Raw genomic sequence first — 26230 nt, forward strand, 5'->3', positions numbered from 1 at the left:
CCGATATCTCACTTCTTACGTCTCAGAGTGAGTTATTGATGGTGCATCATACCCACAATGCTTGTAAAAATTCCATCAACATCTTGTCAAGGAAGATTCTCCCTTAAACTCAGCTCTACTGTGTTTCCAAATGATGCTAATCAGCCGCAAGAAGCCTGTTAATGTGATTCACCAGTGATCTTTGGGCTGTCATTCAGAAAGAAAGCTTTATATTGTTCAAGGACTAGAAGGAAAATATTCAGTGTTTTCCTGAATTCATTGAATTTGTTAGGTGATTATGCTTACTTGTCACACCCAGATAGAGACCATTCAGACTATTGAGTTCATGTTGGTTCCTAACATTGTAGTCTCATCTGCCACATTCTCCACACTTCATTTCTCTGCAACCTATTCTCTGTAACACATGTCAATCTCTTTAGTTCTTTTGCTACTTTGGGGTGTACGCTCAGGGATAATTTCACAGTCACCAGAGGGGAGGTTTGAACCGAAGCCCCTGGAAGTGCAAGGGAACAGCACCAACTGCTGCACCATCAGGCCATCCTGATGATGAAAGGGCAATGGAAAATTTCATATGAAAATCACAAAGGAAGACTTCATGTGAAAGTCAGATCAGGTCATGATATGACAGCCTGAAAAGACAAGCAAGTCTTTTTATATTCCATTATTTGCAAGGTTTGGTTGATGGAACATTAGGAATTCTGTTCAGCTTACCAATGATTACTAACTCACCTGTGCAAGCCCAGTGGCTTTCTCAGGAGTGTCTGGTCTTCTCTGAGCATTGTTCCTGGCATAGGCACTCATTAGTGCTTCACCAAGTCTATCAACTGAACTCGAGCTATTTTTGAATGAATTGCCTCCTCTGGTTCCTTTGAGGTTTAATCCCTCACCTGTTGAGCCCCTGATCCATTTGAGGTCTCTTTAGCTGTGCCCTCAGTATAAATTGTTGAAGTCTTCAAGGTGCCATTGAGGGAAGTGATATCCTGAAAGGAAAATTGGAATCTTTGCTTACATATCTAGAAGGCCATTCAGCCCATTGGCTCCATGCCATCAACCTGCAGAGCAAACCTATCACTCCAGTTCCTCATCTTTATTCTCCTCAGCTCTGCAACTTACCCTCTTACCCACTCCCGCCAACTTCCCTTTTTGATGGTTTTTGTTGTGTATTTAACATTAAAGTAATACTTGAGTAATCTCGTATATATATTGGCTGATTAAGCATTCTTGTTCATTTAACTAATTATGAATTATATTATAAATACATGAATTGTATATATCATTGCATTACCACATGACACATGTGTGCCTTGCTTAAATAACCCAAAGGTAGACTCACGATTTGGACTCCCATGTCCTCCTTTGAATTAGTTCAGCTGTTGAAGTTACAAGACATACCAGTGGCAACAAGAACGTGCCTCTGGTTGGAAGGCATATTGGACCGAGGAAGGACCATGCTGCTCAGAGGGATGATGAAAGTAACAAAAGCAATGGTCCAACTATAACAGTTTTTTAGGCGACATATCTGAGAAAGTTTCTGGTATGTTAATCAGACTGTTATTTGTGCAACGTGGCTTGGTTTTAAGCTGGACGAGAGTTCAAGGAGCTTCAGGAAAGTTGCAAGCATTCGGCTTTTGTGGGTATAAAGAACCAGAATCTACTCCGCATGCGTTACAGATATTTCATCAACTTCAAATGGGAGAGAAAAAGCTGCTTGTAAAAGTAGATGCAAAGACCAAAGCCCAGCTAGATGAATGAAAAGACAAAAAGAAAGAAGGCAATCGAGATGCAAAACTTGATGGTTCATCAGATGATGCTGTGGATGAGGAAACCAAGAGGAGGAATCAGATCATAAAGGGAGCAATAGAAGGATTAATAAGAGATACTCTGGTGAACTAAATGCTCCTTCCCAAGATCAAGATGCATAAACTAGAGAAAGAAAAATGAAGGAGAGGAAAGATGTTCAGTGTTGTCCGAACCACTTCCTGCAGTCCCAGAACCAATTCCTACAACCACCACTGAGTCACAAGTCTCAGCTGCCAAGCAGAGTCAGGACATTATCCCACAAGAGTAAGAAATCCTCCATAGTGATTAAATCTTTAGGCCTGAATGGGGCAATTTAAAAATTACAGTGCTATGGATGGCTGTATAGTATAGTTGTATTATATAGTATACTGTGTATATAGTTGAGGTGCATTCTATATTAAGTTGGAGTTTATAGTTAAGCAAGGATGAGTTTTATATATTTAATATTTAAGTAAAATTTGAGTAATCCTGAATATTAGTAGATTAAGCATTCTTGTTTGATTAAATAATTAATTACAGGTTATATACATAAATACATGAATTACATACGTCATCACACTATCACATAATACGTGCGTGCCTCACTTAAGGTAACTGCAAAGTTCGACTTACATTTTTGGTCTCCTTTTGAATGAGTTGAATGTTTTGAAGTTACAAAACATAATAGTTTTTGGCCACTGACCGATACTGAAAGATAATTCACAACAGCCAATTAACACATCAGCACCTCTTTGAGCTGTGAGTGGAATCCGGCACAGCCAAAGGCGAGCCACATAGTCACAGGGAGGGTGCACTGGCAGCACCCAAGGTCAGCAGTAAACCTGAGACCACGGAGAAGTTAAGCAGCATTGCTAAATGCTGTACCGTCACGCATATTAAATTGGTGTCCATCAGCTGAAATAGTGGGCTGCATCATCCACCCAATGGGAAAAAAATTAGCATGTCCTGAAGTAGTGTGTAAACAGCTGGATGGAGGTACAATAAGTAAATCTACAACTCAGTTCAGATCTCGGTGTCATTATAACCAGGTAATTAATTCATAACATATTATATGTTATGTTCATTTGGCCTACTGTATGAAAATCGGAAAAGGATGTCGGAGTAATGAATCCACTCAGATCAAAGGCAGGTAGTGTATTTAAGTCAATCTGAATCAAGTTGAGCAAACATTAGAATTTACCAAACTGATTGTGCGACGATGCCGTGTACACTTTACTGTGCAAATTTTATTCTCGCTTTGAGTATTCTGTGTAAATAGACTGATGATACTGGAAAGGGTCCAACTTCATAAAAAATTAAGTATCATTTCCATTCTGTCACAGTAAAAGTCAAAATATTAGTGAACGTTGATGCATTATTCAACCCACTCCATAATTATTATGGAGTGATATTAATCAAGAATCCTGTCACTGTATACTTCCAATGTAGTTAGCTTTAGCAAGATGGACATAGATCCTGGAGGCATTCATAGCCAACTCAAGCACAATTCTAGGGCCAGTCATCTTCAGATACTTTTAAAATAGATATTCCACATCTGAGCAAGCTGAGACGTTCTTCATTAAGCTGGATATATGACCGACATATGAATCAGCTGCCTATTATAGAAGGTCCTCTTATTTTTAGAATTTTTGATTTCAATGAAATCACATATTCAGTGGTTTCTACAACATTAATTGCAACTTTTATGGGCAGCACATTGCATACTGTCAGTCCAGCATGAATATCTTTGTATATAATTGCAATATGCACTCAGTGGCCAAGAGGTAGTACCTAACCAAATGACCACCGAGTGTATTTCTGTATGTTTGTGGTCTTCTGCTGCCTAGCCCATCCACTTCAAGGTTCAATGTGTTGTGCATTCAGAGATGTTCTTCTGCGTACCACTGTTGTAACACGTGGTTATTTGAGTTACTGTCGCCTTCATGTCAGCTTGAACCAATCTGGCCGTTCTCTTCTGACCTCTCCCATTAACAAGGCATTCTTGTCCACAGAACTGCCACTCACTGGATGTTTTTTTTCCCTTTTTGCACCATTCTCTGGGTACTCTAAAGATCGTTGTACAGGAAAATCTAGGTGATCAGCAGATTCTGAGATACTCAGACCACCCCATCTATCACCAACAATTATCTATAGTCAGTCACTTAGATCATATTCCTTCCCCATTCTAATATTTCACCTGAACAAGAAGTGAACCTCTTGACCATGTCTGCATGCTTTTATGCACCAAGCTGCTGCCACTTGATTGGCTGATGAGATATTTGCATCAATGAGCAAGTGTACTGGTGTACCTAATAAAGTGGCCACAGATTGTAAATTTACTTTTTTTCTGAGAAGTCAAAATGAAGTTCTGATGCCTACAGTGGAGATGATCAACAATTGAAAGGGGTAATAAAAATGAAGAGTACACTTCTCAAATGGGACCTTTCAGAGTTCTAGAAGATACCAGACAAGACTCATGATGTGAAATTAAATCTAGAGTTCTATGACTTGATTGGTGGCCAGGACAAGAATGTTGGCCACATTGGCAAAGTGTCAAGCTTGCATAAAAATTCAGAAGAAGGTTTGTTAATTAAAAACATAGAGCAGTTCATAGCACTATGATAGAATTTTCTACATCTACATTAGGGAGCTTTCAAATTCTGGGGCAACACACTGAAAATGCCGGAGAAAGACACCAGAAGCTTTGGAGGGGAATAAACAGCCACCATTTTAGGCCAAGACCCTTCAACAGCCTAAGATCCTTCATCTTCCCTACTCTACCAGTACTCATGGGTAAGATTATCCGCAATAAAGTTGTGCAATATAAAGAACACAGTAGAATGGAGCCACTGAGTATTAGGCTGAACACAAGGGGCTGGGGGATGAATTGTGGCAGGTATTAACATGGCAAAGACACAAAGAGGAACAGCAGAGCAAAGTCATGGGCAACTTTAAGTTAATCGAAATTCACCAATCAAAGCATGGACGATAACTTGAGAATTAACAAGGCCGCCATGGACATTGCGGTAGTGGGTGGTCAATTGACAGAAAACTACTTAGAAGTCAAAGTGTCAACTTTACCAACAGGGCATCCCCAATGCGACAACCTTGCCAAAAAGTATATTGATGTTAATGAATTAGGCCAGAACTTCCAGCTAAGAGATCACTTGTTCTGTAACATTGAAAATATCAATGCAAGGATAATGTGAAGAGAGGTCACCTTTCTCACCGATTGTTTGACTATGAGCAAGGGGAAGGTGAAACTGAACAGATGGAAGAAGGAAATTCCAGAAACTCTGATTTTATGGATAGCTTCTGTCAGGACCGGATATCTTATTAGCACCTGGAGAGTAAAGGATTTCAAAGAACTGGCAGGCAACAAACATGATATTAATGACAATGAATGCATATAATTGAGTTAAGACTTTTTTAACAATAGCTTTGAGAATTTAAAAGAGAGAAGATATTTTTTAAAGTTAGCTTTATAAACAATAAATCTAGCAATAATTCCTTTAAGGCAGTTTATTATTGTATAATGAAGAATTAAAAGTACTATTCTGGAAAACCAGAATACCTGAACAGATATATTTAAATAAAATAAATATGAATATATAAATAAATATATAAAGATATTTACTTTTTTTGCATCCAATTGTTCAGTAATATACATGATTGTTTAGGACATATGCAGATGGCAACAGAGCTTCACTACACTCCCATATTCACGCCAGATCTTACATTATCCATGTCAGCATGAAGCACTAGTCCCCATAGACAACTGAAAATTAACGAAGCAGCAACTGTTTGCTAACCTAACACCATAGAGATATATGTTACCAGCTTGAAAAATGTATTGGCCCTTATTATACATCTTCCGTATTTAGTGTGGAGTCATTTTCTGTTGACTTTGAAAAACATTAAAATTCTTTCACAGCGGAAATGCAATTCGGATTTTATAATCTAAAATAGGCTTATCTCCAGCACAAAAAAACACATCCCTGTGCAGAAAGATTTACCTAAGCCTGTGTGAACATCAGCTATCAATGCCAGTTCAAGTGCGAATGTTTGGGTTAGGAGGCCTGTCAAAATAGGGGGCGGGTTCTGCTCCTAAACACCCTTGGAAATGCAGGGAAATGGGACAAAACTACTTTTTAAACTTTTCAGTGGGTTCTGGGCTGCTTATTAACCAGGACATTATCTTGGTTAGTGTTCATGTGTTAGATTGCATCCTCGGTCTCCTCCGTTGACTTTCAAGTGATGGCACCAGCTTTTATAGGTAATTCATGCATTGTGTTGTAGGATAACGTAACTGAGGGAAATGTACACACTTCACAACCACCGACATTGAGTTAGGGTTTCATTTTAAGAGGCTGGTCTGACATGATGGCGTTATTACGTAAAGACTTTAAGCACGCTTTTGTGTTTAGGTTTTGAAGTTCAATAAAATGTGTTAAGGGTTTCATTCAACATAAAACGCCCCACTTCATTTTATTTGCTGGGAAATCACCAGCCTGGTTTTATTTTTAAAGAACTCTTCATGTAGTAAATGCAGCAAACTCACAAATGGACCCATAAAGGGAGCTTGCTAAAATGGCTGATGGTCTACACTCAGCCAGGCAGAGATGCATCATTCCTCCTCTTTCCCAGGCTTTAAAAGTCCAGTCAGCAAGGCACCCAGAAGAAGGATGCCCAAGGCTGCGAAATGGATGAGGCCAGGCCTGTATTTTTACCATTCTCATTTTAGTACGAACACTAGGAAGTGTTGACTGCCTTGCAGCTTTGAAAGTGCCAGTGCATCGGGACATCAGAGGTCTGTGAGCACCATGGGTTCCAGCTGCCAGGGTTGCCTACTGTTCATTACGGCCACCCTTTCAGGGTGACACTTCCTGTGTGACAGAGGTCTTCAAGTGAGTGTGCTGCCAGCACCACCTATTGATCAGAAGGCAAAGAGCAACAAAACCTCGCTGGAGGCCGCCTTTGGCAGCAGGATCCAGACTTACAGGGCACGATGGGTGATGCTCTGCTTCAGTGGGTGACGTTACACATGGGACTCCGTCCTGGCTAAAGTGGCTAGACCTCTGCTCACTGTAGATTTCCCTTGTGCCCAAGGACCGTTAGTTGATCTTAAAATCTGCCAGCTTGTGGATGTCAAGGACTTTGGGTCATTACCCTGCTCCCCCAGTAAATTCCCCAAAACAACTCTGTCAAGAACATGCACCTCAGCACATGAGTTTACTCAATTGCTGGGCTGGGTGAATTCCCAGACCTCACCAAGCCCACATTCTCGACTACAGTCACAAAACGTGGGGTCGAACACCACATTTCTACAACTAGCCCACCAGTCCACATCTGCACACGTATACTGGACCCAGAAAAGCTGGCAACCATGAAGGCTGAGTCTGTCAACATGAAAGACTTGGCATTGTATGCTGGTTGAATAGCCCTGGGTTTCACCCCTCTATATGGTCCCTAAATCCAATGGTGGCTGTTGCCCACGTGGTGATTACCAGCACCTTAACGAGGCTACTGCCCCCTATTGTTACCCGGTCCCACACAGCCAAGACTTTCTAGCACGTTTGGCTGAAAAGTTAATTTTTCCAAAGTCAATCTTGTTGGGGGGCTACCAATCAGGAGCCTGTGTGCTCGGAGGACATTCCCAGAATGACTGTGATAACCCAGTTTGGCCTTTTTGAGCTTCTGCGCTTACCGTTTGGACTGAAAAATTGCAGCTCAGACTTTCCAATGGCTGATGGACTCTTTATTAAAAGACTTAGATTTTCTTTCTGTTTACCTGGATGACACACTTGTCACCAATGCATCCAAATCTGAACATCTATCTCCTCTCCACACACTTTGAGCGCTTAAGCCAACACAGGCTGATTATTCACCCTGCTAAATGCCAGTGTGGGTTGTCAGCCATTGACTTTCTTGGCCATCACATCTCTGCAGAAGGTGTGAAACCCCTCTCATCAAAAATAGCCATTATTATGGATTTCCCACCGCTCCACACTACTGAAATACTTAGGCATGGTGTATTTTTATCACTGCCTCATTCAGTGAGATGCTGAACTTATGCTTCTCCTCTATAGTGCTCTTAAATGCAATACTCCTAATCACATGCTTGACCGGTCAGCAGACATGATCAAACGTGGTCTTTCTAGTGCAACCATACCAGCATACCCGCTCCCCGGCACTCCTATAGCCATTACTACTGACAGCTAGACTGTGCTGTGGGTGCTGTGCACGATCAGCCCCTCGCTTTCTGCAGCCAGCGGCTCCGTCCCCCTGAAAGGCAGTACAGCACGTTGAGTTTCTCAGCCTCTATTTGGCTGTCTTCCATTTTTGTTTTCTTCTACAATGTCACCATTTCACAGTGTTCGTTGACCTTAAACCCCTCATGCATGCGATGGCCAAAATATCAGGCTCTTGGTCTATGTGCATCAATGCCATCTGGCCTACATATCCAAGTTCACAATGGATATTTAACATATCAAAGGGAAAATAATGCTGTGGCTGATCACGGCCAGACATTGAGGCCATACACATAGGGGTTGACTCTGCCAGCATGGCAGCCAACCACATTTACTGATCCAGAGGCCCATGCTTACTGAACAGCAGTCACGGGCCTGCTGTTGGCTGACATTAAGTCTGAGGAAGCTGGAGTTTCTCTCCTGTGCACTGTCTCAATCGGTCACTCTTGCCCCAGCATGCTCACAAGCTGGAGATGGACTGGTTTTGACTCCATACGTGGCCTCTCACAGCCGGGCTGGAAGGATTCTCAGAAACTGGTTGTCCTACAGTTTGTGTGTCACGGCTTCAGAAGGGATGTGCGCAATTGGATTGCAGTTTGTATGGAGTACCAGCGGGCAAAAATCAACCATCATGTTCAGGCACCATTGGCACTTTTTGAGGTCTCTGAGCAACAGTTTGACCACATCAATGTGGACCTTGTTGGTCTTCTCCTCTCCCATTGTTGCATGCAGCTCTTTATCATGATGGACTGTACCACCAGGTCGTCAAAGGTCATCCCTCTAGCATTGACGAATGCCGCAGATGTGGCTCTGTGTTCTTCAGCACCTGGGTTGCTCAGTTTGGCACCACATCTGATATTTCCTCTGACTGTGGTCCCCAGTTTATTTCAGACCTCTGGGATGCGATGGTGCGGAACCTCAGTGTTTGGCTACATCACACCACAGTGTGTCACCTGCTGTCCATTGACCTATGTGAGCATTTTCACCACTCCTTAAAGGCTGTTCTGAGGGTTTCCCTGACCAATGAATGTTGGTGTGATCATCTTCGATGGGTCCAGCTCCAAAAGATGTCCTGTAGTCATCTGTGGCAGAGCTGGTACATGGGCACCCATTACAAGTGCCAGGTGAATTCATACTTAATGCCATGGCCACCTAGTCGGCCTCTCAAGAGCGTTTCACCCTCTTTAGTAAATTCAATTCCTTTTCACCTATTCCTACCTCCCATCTAGCACTCCTGGGTCCCTGTTGACCTACATTCCACCTCATTTGTTTTCGCCCACCATGATGCACACCAACTTTCCCTTAGGCCCCTTTACAATGGCCTGTTCCATGTTTTGAAACAGGGAGAAAAGACTTTCATCACAGATGAGAGGGGTAAATCTGAACATATTTCGATAGATCACCAGCCCACCAAGATTTGGAGTATTCCACTGCTATGCCCCTAGTGCTACAACATGACCACGACCCTGTCAACGCACCTCTGGACAAGACAGAGGCACTTGCTGTTCCTCCATCCATGGAACTTAGGACCTGAGCCTCGTAGCTTGTCCAAGCTCCAGATAGGCTTACAGTGAATACTGGGGGGGAGGGGCTCTCTTTAAGAGGCTGGTCTGACGTGATGATGTTATTACATAAAGAATTTTAGCACGCCTTTGTGCTTTGGTTTTGGAGTTCAATAAAATGTATTATGAGTTTTATTACACATAAAATACCTCACTTCATTTTATTTGCAAAAACCCATTTGTTTTCTAATGTCACAAGTGTTGGAATGTTTCTAATAATTTTGTAGTTCATCCATCCTCGATCCTCAGGAAACTCACAAGACAAAGCCTGGAAAATCTTGTATTTCCAACTTCAAAAGGCATCTTGCCACTGAGATCTTCTACAAGTTCAAAACTAAGCCCATGTTGTATCATACCTCTTTCATTACTTTGGATATTACAGTGGCAGCATTAGTACATAAACCTGATGAAGAATTTTACGCCTGATTTTCAACAAAATATGGCCCTAATAGTTGTCACATGTTACAATAGAAAAACGGTTGCAACATGATGTCCAGATTTCTTTGCTAAGGTATAAAAAAGCCTTTGTTTTAACTGTTAAACTTACTAAGAGAATGATAATTTTCTAAAGAACATTGCAACTATTCTGGAGCCAAATGCCTGTGACACTTTTAGTTTTAGTGAGAGTATTCTAAAAGACCTTAACTGAGGCAAGGAATGTGCTATGTCTTAACTCAGCATTTTTGTTTGTTCATATTATTGAGGTAAAATTGGGGCACCTTCCCTATCAATTCTGCTGAATGGATAACATTTAATTTGCTGGGATCATTCTCATTTTCTATTTATCTATCTTGAAATGGAAGAGGTAGGAAACGAAGAGCCTTTCAGAGCACAATCCATGCTGCCCATCTGCTTGTCATTTATGTAGTGTGCTCAATTTGGAATTAGGAACTAGGTTCCTTTGTCATCGGTAATTCTTTAATCAAGTTGTTATTTTAACTTTGTGAGCAATAGGATATGCCACCCTATGGTAAGAATTACAAAAAAAAACAACTAAAGAGAAAGAATGTGATATATAAAATAAGAAAACTGATGCTACTTTTAGCAGAGATGCATTCTCCATTTTCTCAAAGGGTCTCTCTCCAAAGAGTTCACACTGCCCTTTTCAGACTGGCTTTGTTCTTCTTGATTATCTGAAATTTAAAAAGCTACAAAGATCATGGAGGGGTAAAGGGTTGGTAAAATACACACTTACAATGTTTGCAGCTTGCAAGGCTGAAGAGTTTGGCGAAATGAAGGGCAAGTGGAATGAGTAAATGAAGTGCATGTCCATGTCTCCAATAACCAAGACTTCAGTAATGGCCATTCCAGTAGTGAGCACCGGCGTCTCCTCCACTGGGTTTAGGGTGCACAGATTTGTCTGATCCTCTTCATCTGGTTCATGCTGTGCACCACATTCTCGTGCAAGAGAGAGAAAAGTCTGCTGGTGAATATTGTGGAATATGTAGATGAAGCAATCAAATGTTGGCGATGTATAGCATGGCTATGAGAGTTCCAGCTACATGAATTATTTTGAAGAAGAACATTCTGCATGCTAGCTGTGGGTCCTGACTGATTATGACCATTTTGAAGTGAGTGCTGAGCATAGAACAGTTGCTGAGATTAGAGGCACCTTGGGTAGATTCTGCCATTTAAAGAGGAATTCACCAATTCCGACCATTGTGAGGGCGTGACCTTCTCGCGGCACTGCCTTAGGGACCTGGTGCTTGTGCTTTGACATCGGTTTGCATAGTCATGCAACCTCGCTGGAGGGCCTAGTAGGTGAAGAATCACCTAGTTAATAGAACCACTGCCTCACAGTGTTGGAGGGCAGGTTCAGACCTCACCTCAGGTGCTGCTAGTGTGGAGTATGCATGTTCTCCCGGTGCTCAGTCTCCTCCACATCTCCAGATGTGCAGGTTGAAAGGCTAATTGCCCACAGTGAAATGGCCCCAGTGTGTATGTGAAGAATATAATCTGGAGGGAGGTGACGGGAATAAGGGCAGAATGTAAAATGAGATGAATGAAGGATTAGAGTAAATAGGTGGTCAGTAGTTGGCACAGACTTAATGGGTGGAGTGGCCTGTTTCTGCTTTGTAGCACTCTGTAATGTTATCCAGTCTGATGGCCTGTGACTGGCCAGCAATCTCCACCCTAGCAAACCTCCCCAACAACTCATCCAGCCTCTTTGGTGCAATGTCAGCTTCCCGAGGGAGAGCCAGCATCTGTTCCAGCCACAGTATACATCTCTCCTTTAAGAGGAACAGACTTGCTTTAACTGGTGTTGGCCAGTCACAATATTGATCTCTTCTTGTCGAGCTCAGCAAACGAGCTGTGTAGTTGGTGCTGGTGAAGGACTGCAATCAATACAATGAGCAGGCAGGGCAGTATTGCCATGTTGACTGACTTACGGATACCACTTACTTACTGTCCATTACGCTGCTGGCATTGAAGGTCCTCCGCCTCTGGTGGTGTTCAGCACTTCTTTCATCATGTCAGTAGCTTTATCTCCGCTTTCACTACTGTCAGACTTGCAAGTCCCAAGTGGAGACTCAGGAATACCCTCACACTCAGATATAAAAGGATTCTTCATTGGTGTATCTGTAAAAATTATGTTTTGCCAGTCAGGGTTGTTAGCCTTGAGCTGAACCCCCATAGCTGGAGGACTGTTGCACCACCATTTGTCTGGCCTCTGCCCTTTGACCTGTTTGGCATGGGTGACCCTACCAGGAGCCAAATCATAAAGCCCTGTCTCCAGCCAGCATAGCTCTCCAGGTCATTGAGGCACACAAACCTCCAAACCCTACAAAAAGGTTGTGGTCCTCTTGGAGGTTTGTCCAGGTCCAGGTTGTGGTCCAGGTCCAGGTTAACTGTACATTGCAATCACTACACATTATTTTTCTGAAAAATTTCAGATTTAGCCCCTATTTAATTTGAGCAAACTGGCCACATGACATTAGAGTGTGGGCAGGATCCTCAGGAAATGAAAGGATGACACTATTAACTGCAATTGAGAAACTTCACTCCCTGGTTTAACTCTGTTCCTTGGAGCACTGGTGGTTGGAGACCAGCAGAAATATTGACGAATGATGACATGAGATCTATAGCTGCTTCTACCAGAGGCTCAGTTAGTCACCTTCGGACACCATGGCAAATTCTAGGATACGGGGGATCTGCCAAACCATTTTTCTCTGGCCTCTGTTTGAGGCAATTGCATGTCCCATGTCAAACCATCGAGAATAGCTGATGCCTGATCAATTTGTCAACCTCCTGCTTTTCAGGACTGTGTTTGCATCCATGGCAATTTTCTGTAACATGAGGCATTGTTATCTGCACATACATCAAAGAATGCTGATTTAACATAAATTGTGTATATTTATTTCCATTTTTTTTTTAAATTCCATGAGAGCAAATTTTATTCCATGCCTCAAATTTTTAGTTAGTGATGTATGAATTCTGTGAGGGCAAATTTCTGTTACCTGATTGCAGGAGTCACTGATATTTTACTATTACTTTCTTATGACAATATCTGTGAATATTTGGCACAAAATTAAGGACGTAGAGAGAGATAAAAACCAAACTGTTTGACTCTCTAATCAATGCTCACCCGAGTACCATCAAATTACTCCATACTTGAATTTAACATCATGCCAATTGCATTTTGCCCTCCTTCCACTCTGTTCTGTCACTTTGAAATCTGCCTCCCCTGTCCTCAGGTAAGAAATCGCTAATGGCTATAGAGAACTCTGCCTTTTGCTCTAAATGTCAGCTTCCTTATTATAGCTGCATTTCCATTTCCCTGTTCCAATACCTTGGAAGTCTATGGAGGTACACTGTGACTGATTGTGCCCACTATAAATAGCCTGTACAGACTAGATCCACTTATCACCTGCCAGCACTTGCTCCACACCTCCCCCCAACTTTTTATATTGACAATCTCCCATCTTTCTTTCTAGTCAAGGTGAAGGTTCTCAACCCAAAATGTTGACTTCCTATATCACAGACGCTGCTTGACGGGTTGAGGTCCTCCATCTCCTTTGTGTGTTGCTCCCAGGTTTCCAGTACCTGTGGTCTCCTGAGTCCACAAACAGGCTCTCTCCTCCTTTCAGTTCAGTACATTCTATTTGTTTCTGTCTAGGCAGTAGCCCAGCAATCCGTTTAGTTATATTCTTGTTTTCCAGACAGTTGTTTGGTAGTTACTTGTATGGGTCTGGACTTGCATACAAGTCTTAGTCAGTAGATGAAGGCAGGTTTCTTTCCTTATGCGACAGTAATGTTGATGTGACAGTTTTAGCGTCACTTTTGCAGACACATGTCATCAGCCTGAAATGCCCTTCAGACTAGAGGACATGTATTTAAGGTGAGAGGTGAAAAATTCAAAGGAGTGTCCTGCCAGGACTGCTGGTGGACCAGATATAACGGAGGCATTTTAAAGGCTCTTGGGCAAGCATGTGGACATGCTGAAAATGGACCATGTGCATTGGGATGAGGTGGCATTGGTTTCAATAGTCCAGCACAACATCATGAGCTGAAAGATTGGTTTCTATGCCATACAGTTTTAGATTCTATCTTCCATTAGGCACTGGTCCTGTTTACAGTGTAAAGAGCAAACAACTCTTATGAGTTTTATACCATCAATTTGTGATTTTGTCAAAATCTACCCCACAGGTTAGATTCAAGTTCAATAAAGTGAATGTATGTTGCCTTCAGTCACCTTTTGTTCAAATAACTTTTTTAATTGTGTTATTTTGCGTAACACTTTCAGGAAGAAATTGAACATGACTTGTGTTCATGATTCAGCACTTGTATTTTGTTCTACTGTCATCATATAATAAAACCTCAAGTTAAAGAGAAATAAAAAACTAACCTTTCCTTTAACAAGGCAGAGTGTATTCTCTAAAAGTGTGTGTTGGCTAAATAATTGAAATGATTAAGAATAAATGGTTTGCATGGTACACAAATTACTTTCAGAGCAAGGACCTAAAAATTTTGGTTTATATTACAAGCATATCACTTGTTAATGTTTAGTAGTTACAGGTAATGCTGAACATTCATTTAATATTGTCAATATTCATAGCAACTTTCTTAGACTTAAGTAGGCAAATCTTTGTTGTTGTCACATTGCTTAAAAGGGACAGTCAGACTTCTTTATTTGTATAATGAATGTACTTTAGACAGATAGTCAGTCACTCCCAACAGAATAAATTATGACAAAGCATATTGTGGGTATGTATTTTCACTCTTAAGTTTGAAAGAACTTATTACAACTTTTCACCTTTCAGATATCAATCTGTTGTTGTGTTTTGGCAAAAATATGACCATGCCTTTGTTAAATGGTCAGATGTTGACTTCTGAATTCTTGGCCAATTATTTGTGTTTTTTTGCAGCAAGAACTGTGTTCTCGTAATCTAACCAAATTTTTCTGAACCTAAATCTGGGTCCTTTAAATTCTGTACAGCAAACATAGAAAGTACAGCACAGAAATGAACCACAAGAAACTGCAGGAATCTTGTCAAAACAATCTAAAGCAAACTCTACAGTGTGAGTGGCTTCCTTGTATGATTACTCCTGGTCCTTATCCTTCCTGTACTTAGCAGACCTTTCCTGGGGTACATCAGTGCCAGTCACTATAGTCACTCAATTCCACCTTGTAGCAAATGCACGTCTCCTGAAATCACTATTAGATTTGTTAGTGACTATTTTATATTTCTGAGAATCAGCAAGTCTGCAGACGCTGCAAATCATAAATGAAAATGCTGGAAACCCAGCAGATGAAGCAGCATCAGTGGAAAGAGCAACACTTAACATTTCAGGTCCAAACACTTTGTCAGAATTGAGAAAGAGAGAAAGCAAGTCAGTTTGGACATTTTGTCATTAATCAGACTCCTTTCTCTAAATGTGCATACATGTAATAGATAAATAGCAACATTGAACCATTGACAAGTCAGTAAATTCAATAGCACGTTCCTATTTCTCACATTTCTGGGATTCCCTGTCAGTACAAATTGCACCCCTCCACAACTTAACAAACCTCTTCCTGCAGCCCCTAAAATCCTGTCTCCTTTTCTGTCCCTATCCTTTCATTACTTAGAACATAAAACGTAGAACATTACTGCACAGTACAGATACTTTGGCTAATGATGTTGTATCAACAGTTTAACCTACCCTAAAATCATTCTAACCTTTACGTTCTATGTAGCCTTCCATTTTTCTATCATCTATGTGCCTCTCTAGGAGTTTCTTAAATGTCTCTAATACATCTGCCTGTACCATCACCCCTGGCACCACTGTGTGTTAAAAAAAACTTACCTCTGACATCCCCTCCCTCTACTTTCCTCCAATCATCTTAAAATTATGCCCCTTCATATCAGGCATTTCTGTCCCAGGAAAAAGTTTTTGGCTATCTATGCTACTGTATCTATGCCTTTTATCATCCTGTACAGCACCATCATAGCATCTCTCATCCTCCTTCACTCCAAAGAAGAAAGCACTAGCTCGCTCAACCTATCCTCATCAGGCATGCTTTCTAATCCAGTCTGCATCCCGATAAATCTCCTCTGCACCCTCTCTAAAGCTTCCAATTCCTTCCTGTAATGATGTGACCAGGAGTGAACAGAATATTCTAACCAGAATGTGTGGTCTAACCAGGGTTTTACAGAGCTGCAACATTACCTCACAGCTCCTGAACTCGATCAAGCCGTGGACCAATGAAGGCCAACATCACCATACGCCTTCTTAGCATCCCATTAAAATTGTGTGGCAACTTCAAGGGATCTATGGATATGGATCTCAAGATCCCTCTGTTCCTCCACCCTGCCATTAACCCTGTATTCTGCCTTCAAATTCAACCTTCCAAAGTGAATCGTTTCACACTTTTCCGAGTTGACCTCCAGCTGCCGCTTCTCAGCCCAGCTCTGCATCCTGTCCATGTCCCGTCCACAACAACCTTCCAAACTATCCACAACACCAACCTTTGCGTCATCTGCAAGCTCACTAACCCACCCTTCCACCTCCTTATCCAAGTCATTTATAAAATTCACAGAGTGAGCAGGGTTTGCAGAACAGGCTCCTGTGAGACGGCACTAGTCACTGACCTCCAGGTAAAATACACACCATCTACAACCACCCTCTGCTTTCTATGGGCAAACATATTCTGAATCCACGAAGCCAAGTTTCCCTAGTTCCCATGCCCCTTGAATTTCTGAATGAGCCCACCATGGACAGCCTGATCAAACACCTTACTAAAATCCTCAAATATTTCAATCAGGGTTGCCCTTCACAAAGCTACGATAACTATCCTTACTCAGACTATGTTTCTCCAAATGCTCTTAAGTCCTGCCTTTAAAAATCTTCTTTAATAGTTTGCCCACCAGTAAGACTCACTGGTCTATTATTCCCAAGGTTATCCCTAGTCCCTTTCTTGAACAAAGGACTAGCATTTGCCACCCTCCAGCAATCAGATACTATTCCCGTGGTCAGTGAGGATGCAGAGATTATCGGCAAAGGCAGAGCAATCTCTTCCCTCATTTTCTGTAGTAACCCAGGATAGATCTCATCCCGCCCCAGGGACTTATCTATCCTGCTGAATGCTCTTGGCCCAAAATGTTGACTGTTTATTCATTTCCATAAGATGCTGCCTGACCTGCTGAGTTCCTCCAGCAATTTGTGAGTGTTGCTCTGGATTTCCAGCATCTCTTGTGTTTACTTATCCTATGTTTTTCAATGTTACCTTCAATAATTCCATGCTTCCGTTCAACAGACTAATTTAGAGAAAGGTGTATGTCATTATGAAGTGCTCCCTGACACGGGAGGAACTCAGCAGCTCAGGGAGCATCTGCGGAGGTAGATGATCCAACAATGTCTCAGGCGGGACCCTTCGTCAGAAGTGGAAAAAAAAAGGGAAATAGCCAGTGTAAAAAGGTATGGGAAAGGGGTGGAGCTGCAGGTAATACAAGTGGTAGGGAGGGTTAATAGACATTTGAGGGAGGTAGGAGAAAGGGAAGGATGTATATCTACTAGAATATTGGCCAAGCCTCAATCAAAGGCACACTCTTGGTATACTCTTTCTCTCTGGCAGATAAAATTCTCCTTCAGGTCTCTGAACAGAACTGTTGCTAAGAGACAACATCTGTGACTTTTGCCAAGGAAATCCATTGTTTTACTAGCTTTTCCTTTTAAATAAGCTCTTCCATTATTGTGAAGATATCAGTAATTTCTATATATCAGCACTTTGTAAATAATAAGCTTCAATGGCTTATTCACCAGTGTCATTTGGCAAACAGCATGTATCAAAATTACAAAGAGTCAAAATGAAATGGATTAGTGTTGACACAAAAGCATGTCCATCAAGGAATGGCATCTTCTGTTGCCACATGAACTGACTGCACTATCAATTATAGATGTCACTCTTGGAAACACTGTGGTTTTCTTAAAAGTTTGACTGAAGTACCTTTGTTGAAAGCTTTATATAACAAAAAAAAACTGCCTCTGTCATACAGAGGTCAGAGTCAGTTGTTCATTATATTTAGAGATGGGTATAATAGAGCTTCGATTGGTGAGGCAGCAGTCAGGTACAGCTGCCACATTGCTTCGGGAACCTGCATTTGATCTTGTGCTTCGATGCCGCCAGTGCAGAAGTTACCAGTTCTTCCCCTGACCACATGAATTTCCTCCAGATGCTCGTGTTCCTGACCACATCCCATGATTGTGCTTGTAGGTTATTTAGTGACTGTAAATTGTTCTTTAGTGTTGGTAAGTGCCAAATGTATCTAAGGAGAGTTAATGAGAATGTGAGAGAATTCAGAACGCCTGTAAACATGTGCGATCAAGCTCAAGGACAGCGTCTGTCCTGTTATAAGACCACTGAATGAAGCTCTTGAGAAGATGGATGCTTAACCTCACAATTCACCTCCTCAAGGACTTTGTATCTTGTTGTCTGCCTGCACTGCACTTTTTCTGTAAGTCCAACTCAATATTCTGTTTTTGCTTTTCACTTGCGCTACCTCAGTGTACTGATCTGATGAAATTACTTGTATGGAAGGCATGCAAAACCAGGTTTTGCACTGCACCTTGGTATATATGGCAAATATAAACCAATTACCAAGTTGTGGGGCATTAAAGAAATAAAGAAAGGGGGAATGGAGTATGCTGCTGCAGGCTGTTATCAAACTGATGGCCTCCTTATGAATCACAGAAAAGAAGTAAATATTAGTTACCTCTAGATATGGGTTGGAAAGTTACATGTATTGTGAAAAGTAAAGATAATCTAAAATCCCATTTCTTTTCCTCAACAGGAGCTGCAAGGAATCAATCATCCTGACAGTCGTTCAGCCCTATCCTGTGAGTACAAACCTTGTTTAGAGTCTGTTATTTATTATTTGTGGCACTGAAGGAATACAGATTTATCTTTCCAAGAATTCAGTACAACACATGGTGTTTTGGGTTTTTTTTCTCTAAATCTTTAATACTTTCCTAGCATATATTGGAACTTTGTCACAATTGTCCTTGTGATTTGTTCAACACTTCTCACCAATCTGGATATCTAACAGCTTTGTAGGTAATTTATTTCTCTTGAGGAATTGCAGGGAACAAATTGAGCTACATAATAGGCTGCTACCAAAAACAGTCAAACAATGACCAGATCAATGTTTTCGTGATGATGACTGAGAAGTAAATTTGTGTAAACTATGGATGTTACTATTTATCACATTTGATCCACAGACAGATTTGTCTCTCCTGGGATTTTCAAGGTGAGGCAGGAGGGTCAGGAAAGGATGGTATCATTAAAGGAGGAGAGTGGGTACTAGATGAGAAAGGTTGGCGCTTGTAGAAAGGGATTGTGGAGGGATCGTGGTGGGATTCATGATTAAAAATAACTATTTGCTACGTAGTTAGGGAATGAGTAAAGTCAACATGGTAAAGATGTTGGAAGAGATGGACTCTACTGTTAGTGGACAATGGAGAGGTGGACTGCATGTGGAAAGAGGAGAGAGAAAGACTGTGTGTGGATGGAGGAGAGAGATAGGCTGTGTGTGAATTAAGGAGAGATGGACTGTGTGTGGATAGTGGTGAGACAGATTGCAAGTAGACAGTGGAGAGATGGTCTGTGTGTGGACAGTAGAGAGGCATACTATTTGTAGTTGGAGAGGAGGACTGTGTATGGACAATGGAGAGATAGACTGTGGATGGTGGAGAGATCGATTGTGTGTGGGTGGTGGAGGAGGGTTATGTGTGGACATTGGAGAGGCAGACTGTGTGTGGAAGGTGGAGAAATGAATATGGAGAGAAGAGAGATAATCTCTCTCCTGACACTTATCCATGCATACAATAGAAATGCTACACCTGCCCATTCACCTCCTCCCTCAGTCCTTCTAGATGAGGCAACACTTCACTTGTGAAGCTGTTATGGTCGTTTACCATATCCAGTCCGTTTGATGTAGCCTCCTCCACATTGGTGAGACCCAATGCAAGTTGGGGGACCATTTTATCGAGCACCTGTGCTCCATTCACCAAAATCAGAGTTTCCTAGTGCCCAACCATTTTAATTCCTGTCCCCATTTCCATTCCAACATGTTGGTCCATGGTCTCCTCTTTTGCTATGATGAGTCCACTCTCAGGGTGGAGAAACAAAACCACATATTGTGCCGAGATAGCCTCCTACCTGATGGCACGAACATCGATTTCTCCATCCAGTAAGTTCTTTCCCTCCCCTTCCCTCTTCTTCTATTTTCCACTCCGGCCTCTTTCTTACCTCTTCTTCTCACTTGTCTATCACCTCTCCTCAGTGCCCCTCCTTCTTTCCTGTCTCCTATGGTCCACTCTCCTTGCATCAGATTCCTTCTTCTCCAGCCCTTTACCTTTCCCACCCACCTGGCTTCAGCTATCACCTTCTACCTAGTCCTCCTTCTTCTCTCCCCAACTTTATATTCTGAAGATTTCCCCCTTCCTTTCCAGTCCTGAAGAAAGGTCTTGGCCCAACATGCTGACTTGTTATTCATTTCCATAGATGCTGCCTGAATTGCTGAGCTCTGTGTGTGTTACAATGGATTTCTAGCATCAGCAGTATCTCTTGTGTTTATGTTGGAGAAATGGACTGTGTGTTGTCAGTGGAAAGGTGGTCTTTGCCAGGAGGACGGTGAGCTTATAGGAAGGCTGCAGGTAGTTATCGAGTTATAGAACACCAGCACACAGAAACAGGCCATTTGGCCCATCCAGTCTGTGCCAAACTATTCATCTGCGTACTCCCATCAACCTGCACCTGAACTATAGCCCCCATATGCTTCCAATACATGTACCTACCCAAATTCCTCTTAAACATTGAAATTTAACCTAAATCCAGCATTTCCTCTGGCTGGCACCTCATTCCCCAATCTCACCACCCTCTGAGTGAAGAAGTTCACCATCATGTTCCCCTTGAACAGTTCACCTTTCATCGTTAACCATGGCCTCTAGTCTAGTCTCACCCAACCACAGTGGAAAAAGCCTGCTTGCATTTACCCTATCTCTGCCCTTCATAATTTTGTATACCTCTATCAAAACTCCCCTTCTACACTCCAGGGAAAAAAACTCCTAACCTAGTTGACCTTTCCCCATAACTCAGGTCCTCAGGTCCTGGCAATATTCTTGTGAATTTTCTCTGCACTCTTTCAATCTTATTGATATTTTTCTTGTACGTAGGTGACCAGAACTTAAGAACTACACACGATAGTTGGATCCAATCTGAAATGCAGAGGAACTTGGGAATCCTTGTGCAGAACATTCCGAAGGTTAACTTGCAGGTTGAGCCAGTGGTGAGGAAAGATGAGGGGGGGGATCTCATTGAAACCTTTCAAATGTTGAAAGGTCTAGACAGGGTAGATGTGAAAAGGATGTTTCCCATGGTGGGGAGTCTAGGACAAGAGGGCACAGCCTCAGGATAGAGGGGCACCCTTTCTAAACAGAGATGCAGAGAAATTTCTTTAGCCAAAGGGCGGTGAATTCGTGGAATTTGTTGCCACATGCAGCTGTGGAGGCCAGGTCGTTGGGTGTATTTAAGGTAGAGATTTAAGGTCCTGGATTGGACATGGCATCAAAGTTTACGGGGAGAAGGCCGGGAACTGGGGTTGAGGAGGAGTTAGAGAAAAAGGATCAGCCATGATCGAATGGCAGAGCAGACCCAATGGGCTATATGGCCTAATTCTGCTCCGATGTCCAGTGGTCTTATGGCCATGCTTGGATGGTTAGGAAAGTGTGTCATGATGTTGGCAAAGACTGGATGGTGGAGGGAACTATTGCGCGATTGACAGAGAGGGTTTGTATGTGGTGATGTGGGATCTCAGTTTGGCAGGATCGAAGTCGAGTTCTAGACACAGGTAATCATAGAATCAAGTAGAAGCTTCTGTGTGCAACGTGTCAGGCTGGGTGTTGCAGTAAGGCCATTGTGGGCCAAGGGTTGATAATATTTTATTTGCTTAGCTCGTGGGAGTCCCAGTCTCGCACTCCACTGTTGAAACCAAGTTATCCCAGGTCTCTGTCTGACAACATGGTCCATGGTTTATCACAATGAGTGCCACAGAGTTAATATCATAATTAAGTTGGACCAGTATATATTTTTTCACCATGTTGTTCCCTGGTAAACCATTATCCCATCCCAAAACATGTATTTACAGCACTATGCTATTGTAACAAATCATCTTACTCTCTGTCACTGGAAATATTCTTTAATTTTGCAGTAAGGTAATAAACCCTTGAGGTCTCTGGATTAAAATGATCATTATACCCTTCGCACCAATACCTGAAGATGTGAGTTCTTGGTATTACATTTCAAAGTTAACTGCAGCTCAGCAGTGCATATGGGCTAGTTGTGTGATATTGATTTGTTTAATGAAGTTCGCAAAGCATATAATCCATGCTCTGATCATATGAGACGTAAGGTGAATGGGTGTGTGAACACTTAAAAGCTTCAGATATTAATCTGCACTGAAATCATCCAGAGACCCCCAGACTCATTAAACACCCTTAGATTTAGTTAATCTCCTTACCAAAACTCAAAGGCGCTGATGCAAAGTTGTTGGGCTAATAATATATAATCATTTAACTTGTTGGTCTGAATTGACTCCCACTGCTATTTAACACCTCTGCTACAAATGTTAATATTTCTGCAGGCCAGCACGTTTAAGTGCTTGAACATTAGTATCCAACAGTGTAACTCTAGTCTTCAATCCACTGTGTTTATTTCATGCCATTCAGATTTCGCACTTGCTTTTCCAAGTATATGTGCCCTTAGAAATGTAATGCAACCCGTCAAATAATGCTTATTCATATTTTCTGATTAGTTAGGCTTTAGATTATCACCCACAATTTCTCAATTAATTGTAAGTGCTATCATGGTTCCATTTTTAGAAAGTCAGTCACTAGACAACAGGAAGTGAGCTGTAAATTAGCCACAAAAAAAACCTTCTTCATTAGTGCATGTAAGATTGTCTTGAGGGAGTGCTGACTGGATACTTAAAACTTGCCCAAGAAAAATATCATTTCCACAAGCATAAGAAGTCCCATGATCTATTTTCTGAATTAAATATAAGTTGGGGAAAAAAAAGATAACATTTAAAAAATGCTGGCTACTTCATTTTAAAATCCTCTATTAACAGTCACACTTGAAAACTTCTGGGCGGGGGGGTGAATTCTTTTTATAGGCACTGTAGGTAATGGCTGATTTGGGCTGATAAGGGTTATGCAGCATGGCAACAGATCCTTCAGTCCACCAAGTCTGCTCTGGCCATCAGGCACCTGTTTATATTAGTCAAGTTTATTCTCCCCATATACCCATCAACTCCTGTTAGATTCTATCACCCACCTACACACTAAAGGCAATTTATAATGGCCTCTCAACCCACACATGCTTGCGGTGTGTGAGGAAACAACAGCACCCGAGAAATCTCACTTGGTTATTGGGCAAATATGCAGATTCCATCTGTCCAGCATACAGGGCGAGGCTTGAGTCTGGGTCACTGCAGCTAAGAGGCAACAGCTGTGCCATTGATCCTTTTGGGCATTATTGCCCTAAAATCTGCTTATTAGGATAGTTAATTAATGAAAACAAGTATACTAAAAGTAGAACTGAAAGTGTACCAAAAAGTTCAAGGGAACTCAACAAGAGCAACAGCAAAAGTTCTCTAGAATCACAAAGCTAAAATCAGTTTAGAATATTCTTCCTCGCTGGAGTTCAGAAGAATGAGGAGGGACATCACTGAAACCTATCAAATATTAGAAGGCCTAGATAGAGTGGTTGTGGAGAGGATGTTTCTTATAGTGGGGAAATCCAGGCCCAAAGGGCACAGCTTCGGAATAGATGGATGTTCCTTTAGAACAGAAATGAGGAGGAATTTCTTTAGCAATAAAATGTTGACTCTGTGGAATTCATTGGAGGCTAAGTCATTGGATCTGTTTAAATTGGAGGTTGATACGTTCTTGATTAGTAATGGACTCAAAGATTGGAAGAAGACAGGAGAATGGTGTTGAGAGGGAAAATGGATCAGCCAGGGTGGAGAGGCGGAGCAGAGTCAACGTGCCGAATCGCCTAATTCTGCTCTTACGTCTTGTGGTCTTAGAGTGAAAAATATCTCAAAATGCTATGTGCGAGCTTCCTCAGGCAAAATAGAGTGAAAGTACGAGATAAGGAAGTGTAGAAAAACATTGTCAAGTGTTTAACACAGCGAATCCCAGAGCTGAAATGATGGCCATCAAAGAGAAGAATAGCTTTACTTGTCACAGGTACATTACATCGGAACATCAGCATATACCGTGAAATGTGGAAATGTGTCACTTGGCATCAACAACCAACACAGCGTGAGGATTGTGCTAACTGTTGCCACACTTCTGGTACCAACATAGCATACTCACAACTCACTATCCTTAACTGCACGTCTTTGGAATGTGGGAGGAAGCCACAGCACCCAGACGAAGTCCACCTGCTCACGGGGAGAACATAGAAACTCCTTACAGACAGCGGTGGAAACCAAACCCCAATCAGTGATCGCTGGCGCTGTAAAGCCATTTTGCGAACCACTAGGCTACCATGCCAGCCTGATGGAGTGAGGGAAAATGTGGATTCACAAAAGGCCAGATTTGGAAGAGTTGGTGAACTCTCTGTCGCAAGGTGTAGATTCCTAGCTCCTTGGTTTTATTGCAAACTCAATGACATCATGTAGTGAATAAGGAGTGAAACTGAAAAATAACACAATTCAGTGCAATTACCACATTGTTCCATTCACTAAATAAATATACACAGGTGAGTAAGAACTTAGTTAACTTTCCTGCACATAAATATTATATGATTCCAAATAGAAAATATTACAGGTAAATCTTATGTGTAAACCATTAGCATCTAGGTTAATGTGCAATAATTGCAAGCTAACATTCTATTCCAGCAAAATCTTATTGATACCTTTAGATTAACCTCTAAGCAACGTAACATCAGCTTTTGGGGAAACAACAAGATGGCTTTAGCTAGAAACTTATTGAACTCCTAATATAAACTGCTGACCATAAGACCATAAGACAAAAGAGAAGAATTAGGCCATTCAGCCCATCGAGTCTGCTCTGCCGCACCATCATGGCTGATTCTGGATCCAACTCAGCCCCATACACCTGCCTTCCCACCATATCCTTTGATGCCAAGACCGATCAGGAAATGATCAAATTCCACTTTAAATATACCCACAGACCTAGCCTCCACCGCAGTCTGTGGCAGACAATTCCACAGATTTACTACTTTCTGGCTAAAAAACATTCCTCCTTATCTCTATTCTAAAGTGTTGTCCCTCAATTTTGAGGCTCTGGCTCTAGTTCTGGATATCCCCACCATAGGAAACATCCTTTCCACATTCATCCTATCTAGTCCTTTCAACATTCGGTAGGTTTCAATGAGATCCCTACGTATTCTTCTATATTCCAATGCGTACAGGCCCAAAGCTGCCAAACATTTCACGTATGTTAACCCCTTCATTCCCAGAATCATTCCCATGAACCTCCTCTGGACTCTCTCCAATGACAGCACATCTTTACTGAGATTTGGGGCCCAAAACTGGTGACAATATTCCAAGTGTTGCCTGACTAGTATCTTATAAAGGCTCAGTAATATCTCCTTGCTTTTATATTCTATTCCCTTTTAAATAAATGCTACAATTGAATTTGGATTCTTTACTACAGACGCAAACTGTAAATTAACCTTCTGGGAGTCTTGGACAAGGACAGAGGTGATACAGAGGTGGCGGAACCTTCTCCCCATTTAGATAACAGTCTGCACTATTGTTCCTTTTACCAAAATGCATTATCAAGTATTTCCCAGCACTGTATTCCATCTGCCACTTTTTTGCCCATTCTTCCAATTTGTCTAAGTCCTGCTGCAAATGCATTGCTTCCTCAGCACTACCTACCCCTCCACCTATCTTTGTATCATCTGCAAACTTTGCCACAAAGCCATCAGTTCCATTATCTATATTATTGACAAAGAATGTGAAAAGTAGCGGTCCCAATACTGACCCCTGAGGAACACCACTAGTCACTGGCAACCAACCAGAAATGGCCCCTTTTAATCACACTCACTGCCTCCTGCCTGCCAGCCAATCCACTATCCATGCCAGTATCTTTCCTGTAACACCATAGGATTTTATCTTGTTA

The 26230-nt window shown here is 41.8% G+C and overlaps 1 protein-coding gene across 8 annotated transcripts in view; it reads left to right on the forward strand.

Moving 5' to 3' along the window:
* The window catches only part of frmpd4 (FERM and PDZ domain containing 4), a 785950-nt gene that overhangs the window by 669018 nt on the left and 90702 nt on the right, over positions 1-26230 (forward strand). For all 8 annotated transcript variants that reach the window (XM_073045767.1, XM_073045775.1, XM_073045768.1 and 5 more), the window contains one exon: positions 18865-18910. In XM_073045767.1, the coding sequence (XP_072901868.1) occupies positions 18865-18910 (46 nt within the window). The remainder of the gene's footprint in view (positions 1-18864; positions 18911-26230) is intronic.

Source organism: Hemitrygon akajei, chromosome 5, assembly GCF_048418815.1.
Source record: "Hemitrygon akajei chromosome 5, sHemAka1.3, whole genome shotgun sequence".
In the NCBI taxonomy this organism is placed as follows: domain Eukaryota; kingdom Metazoa; phylum Chordata; class Chondrichthyes; order Myliobatiformes; family Dasyatidae; genus Hemitrygon; species Hemitrygon akajei.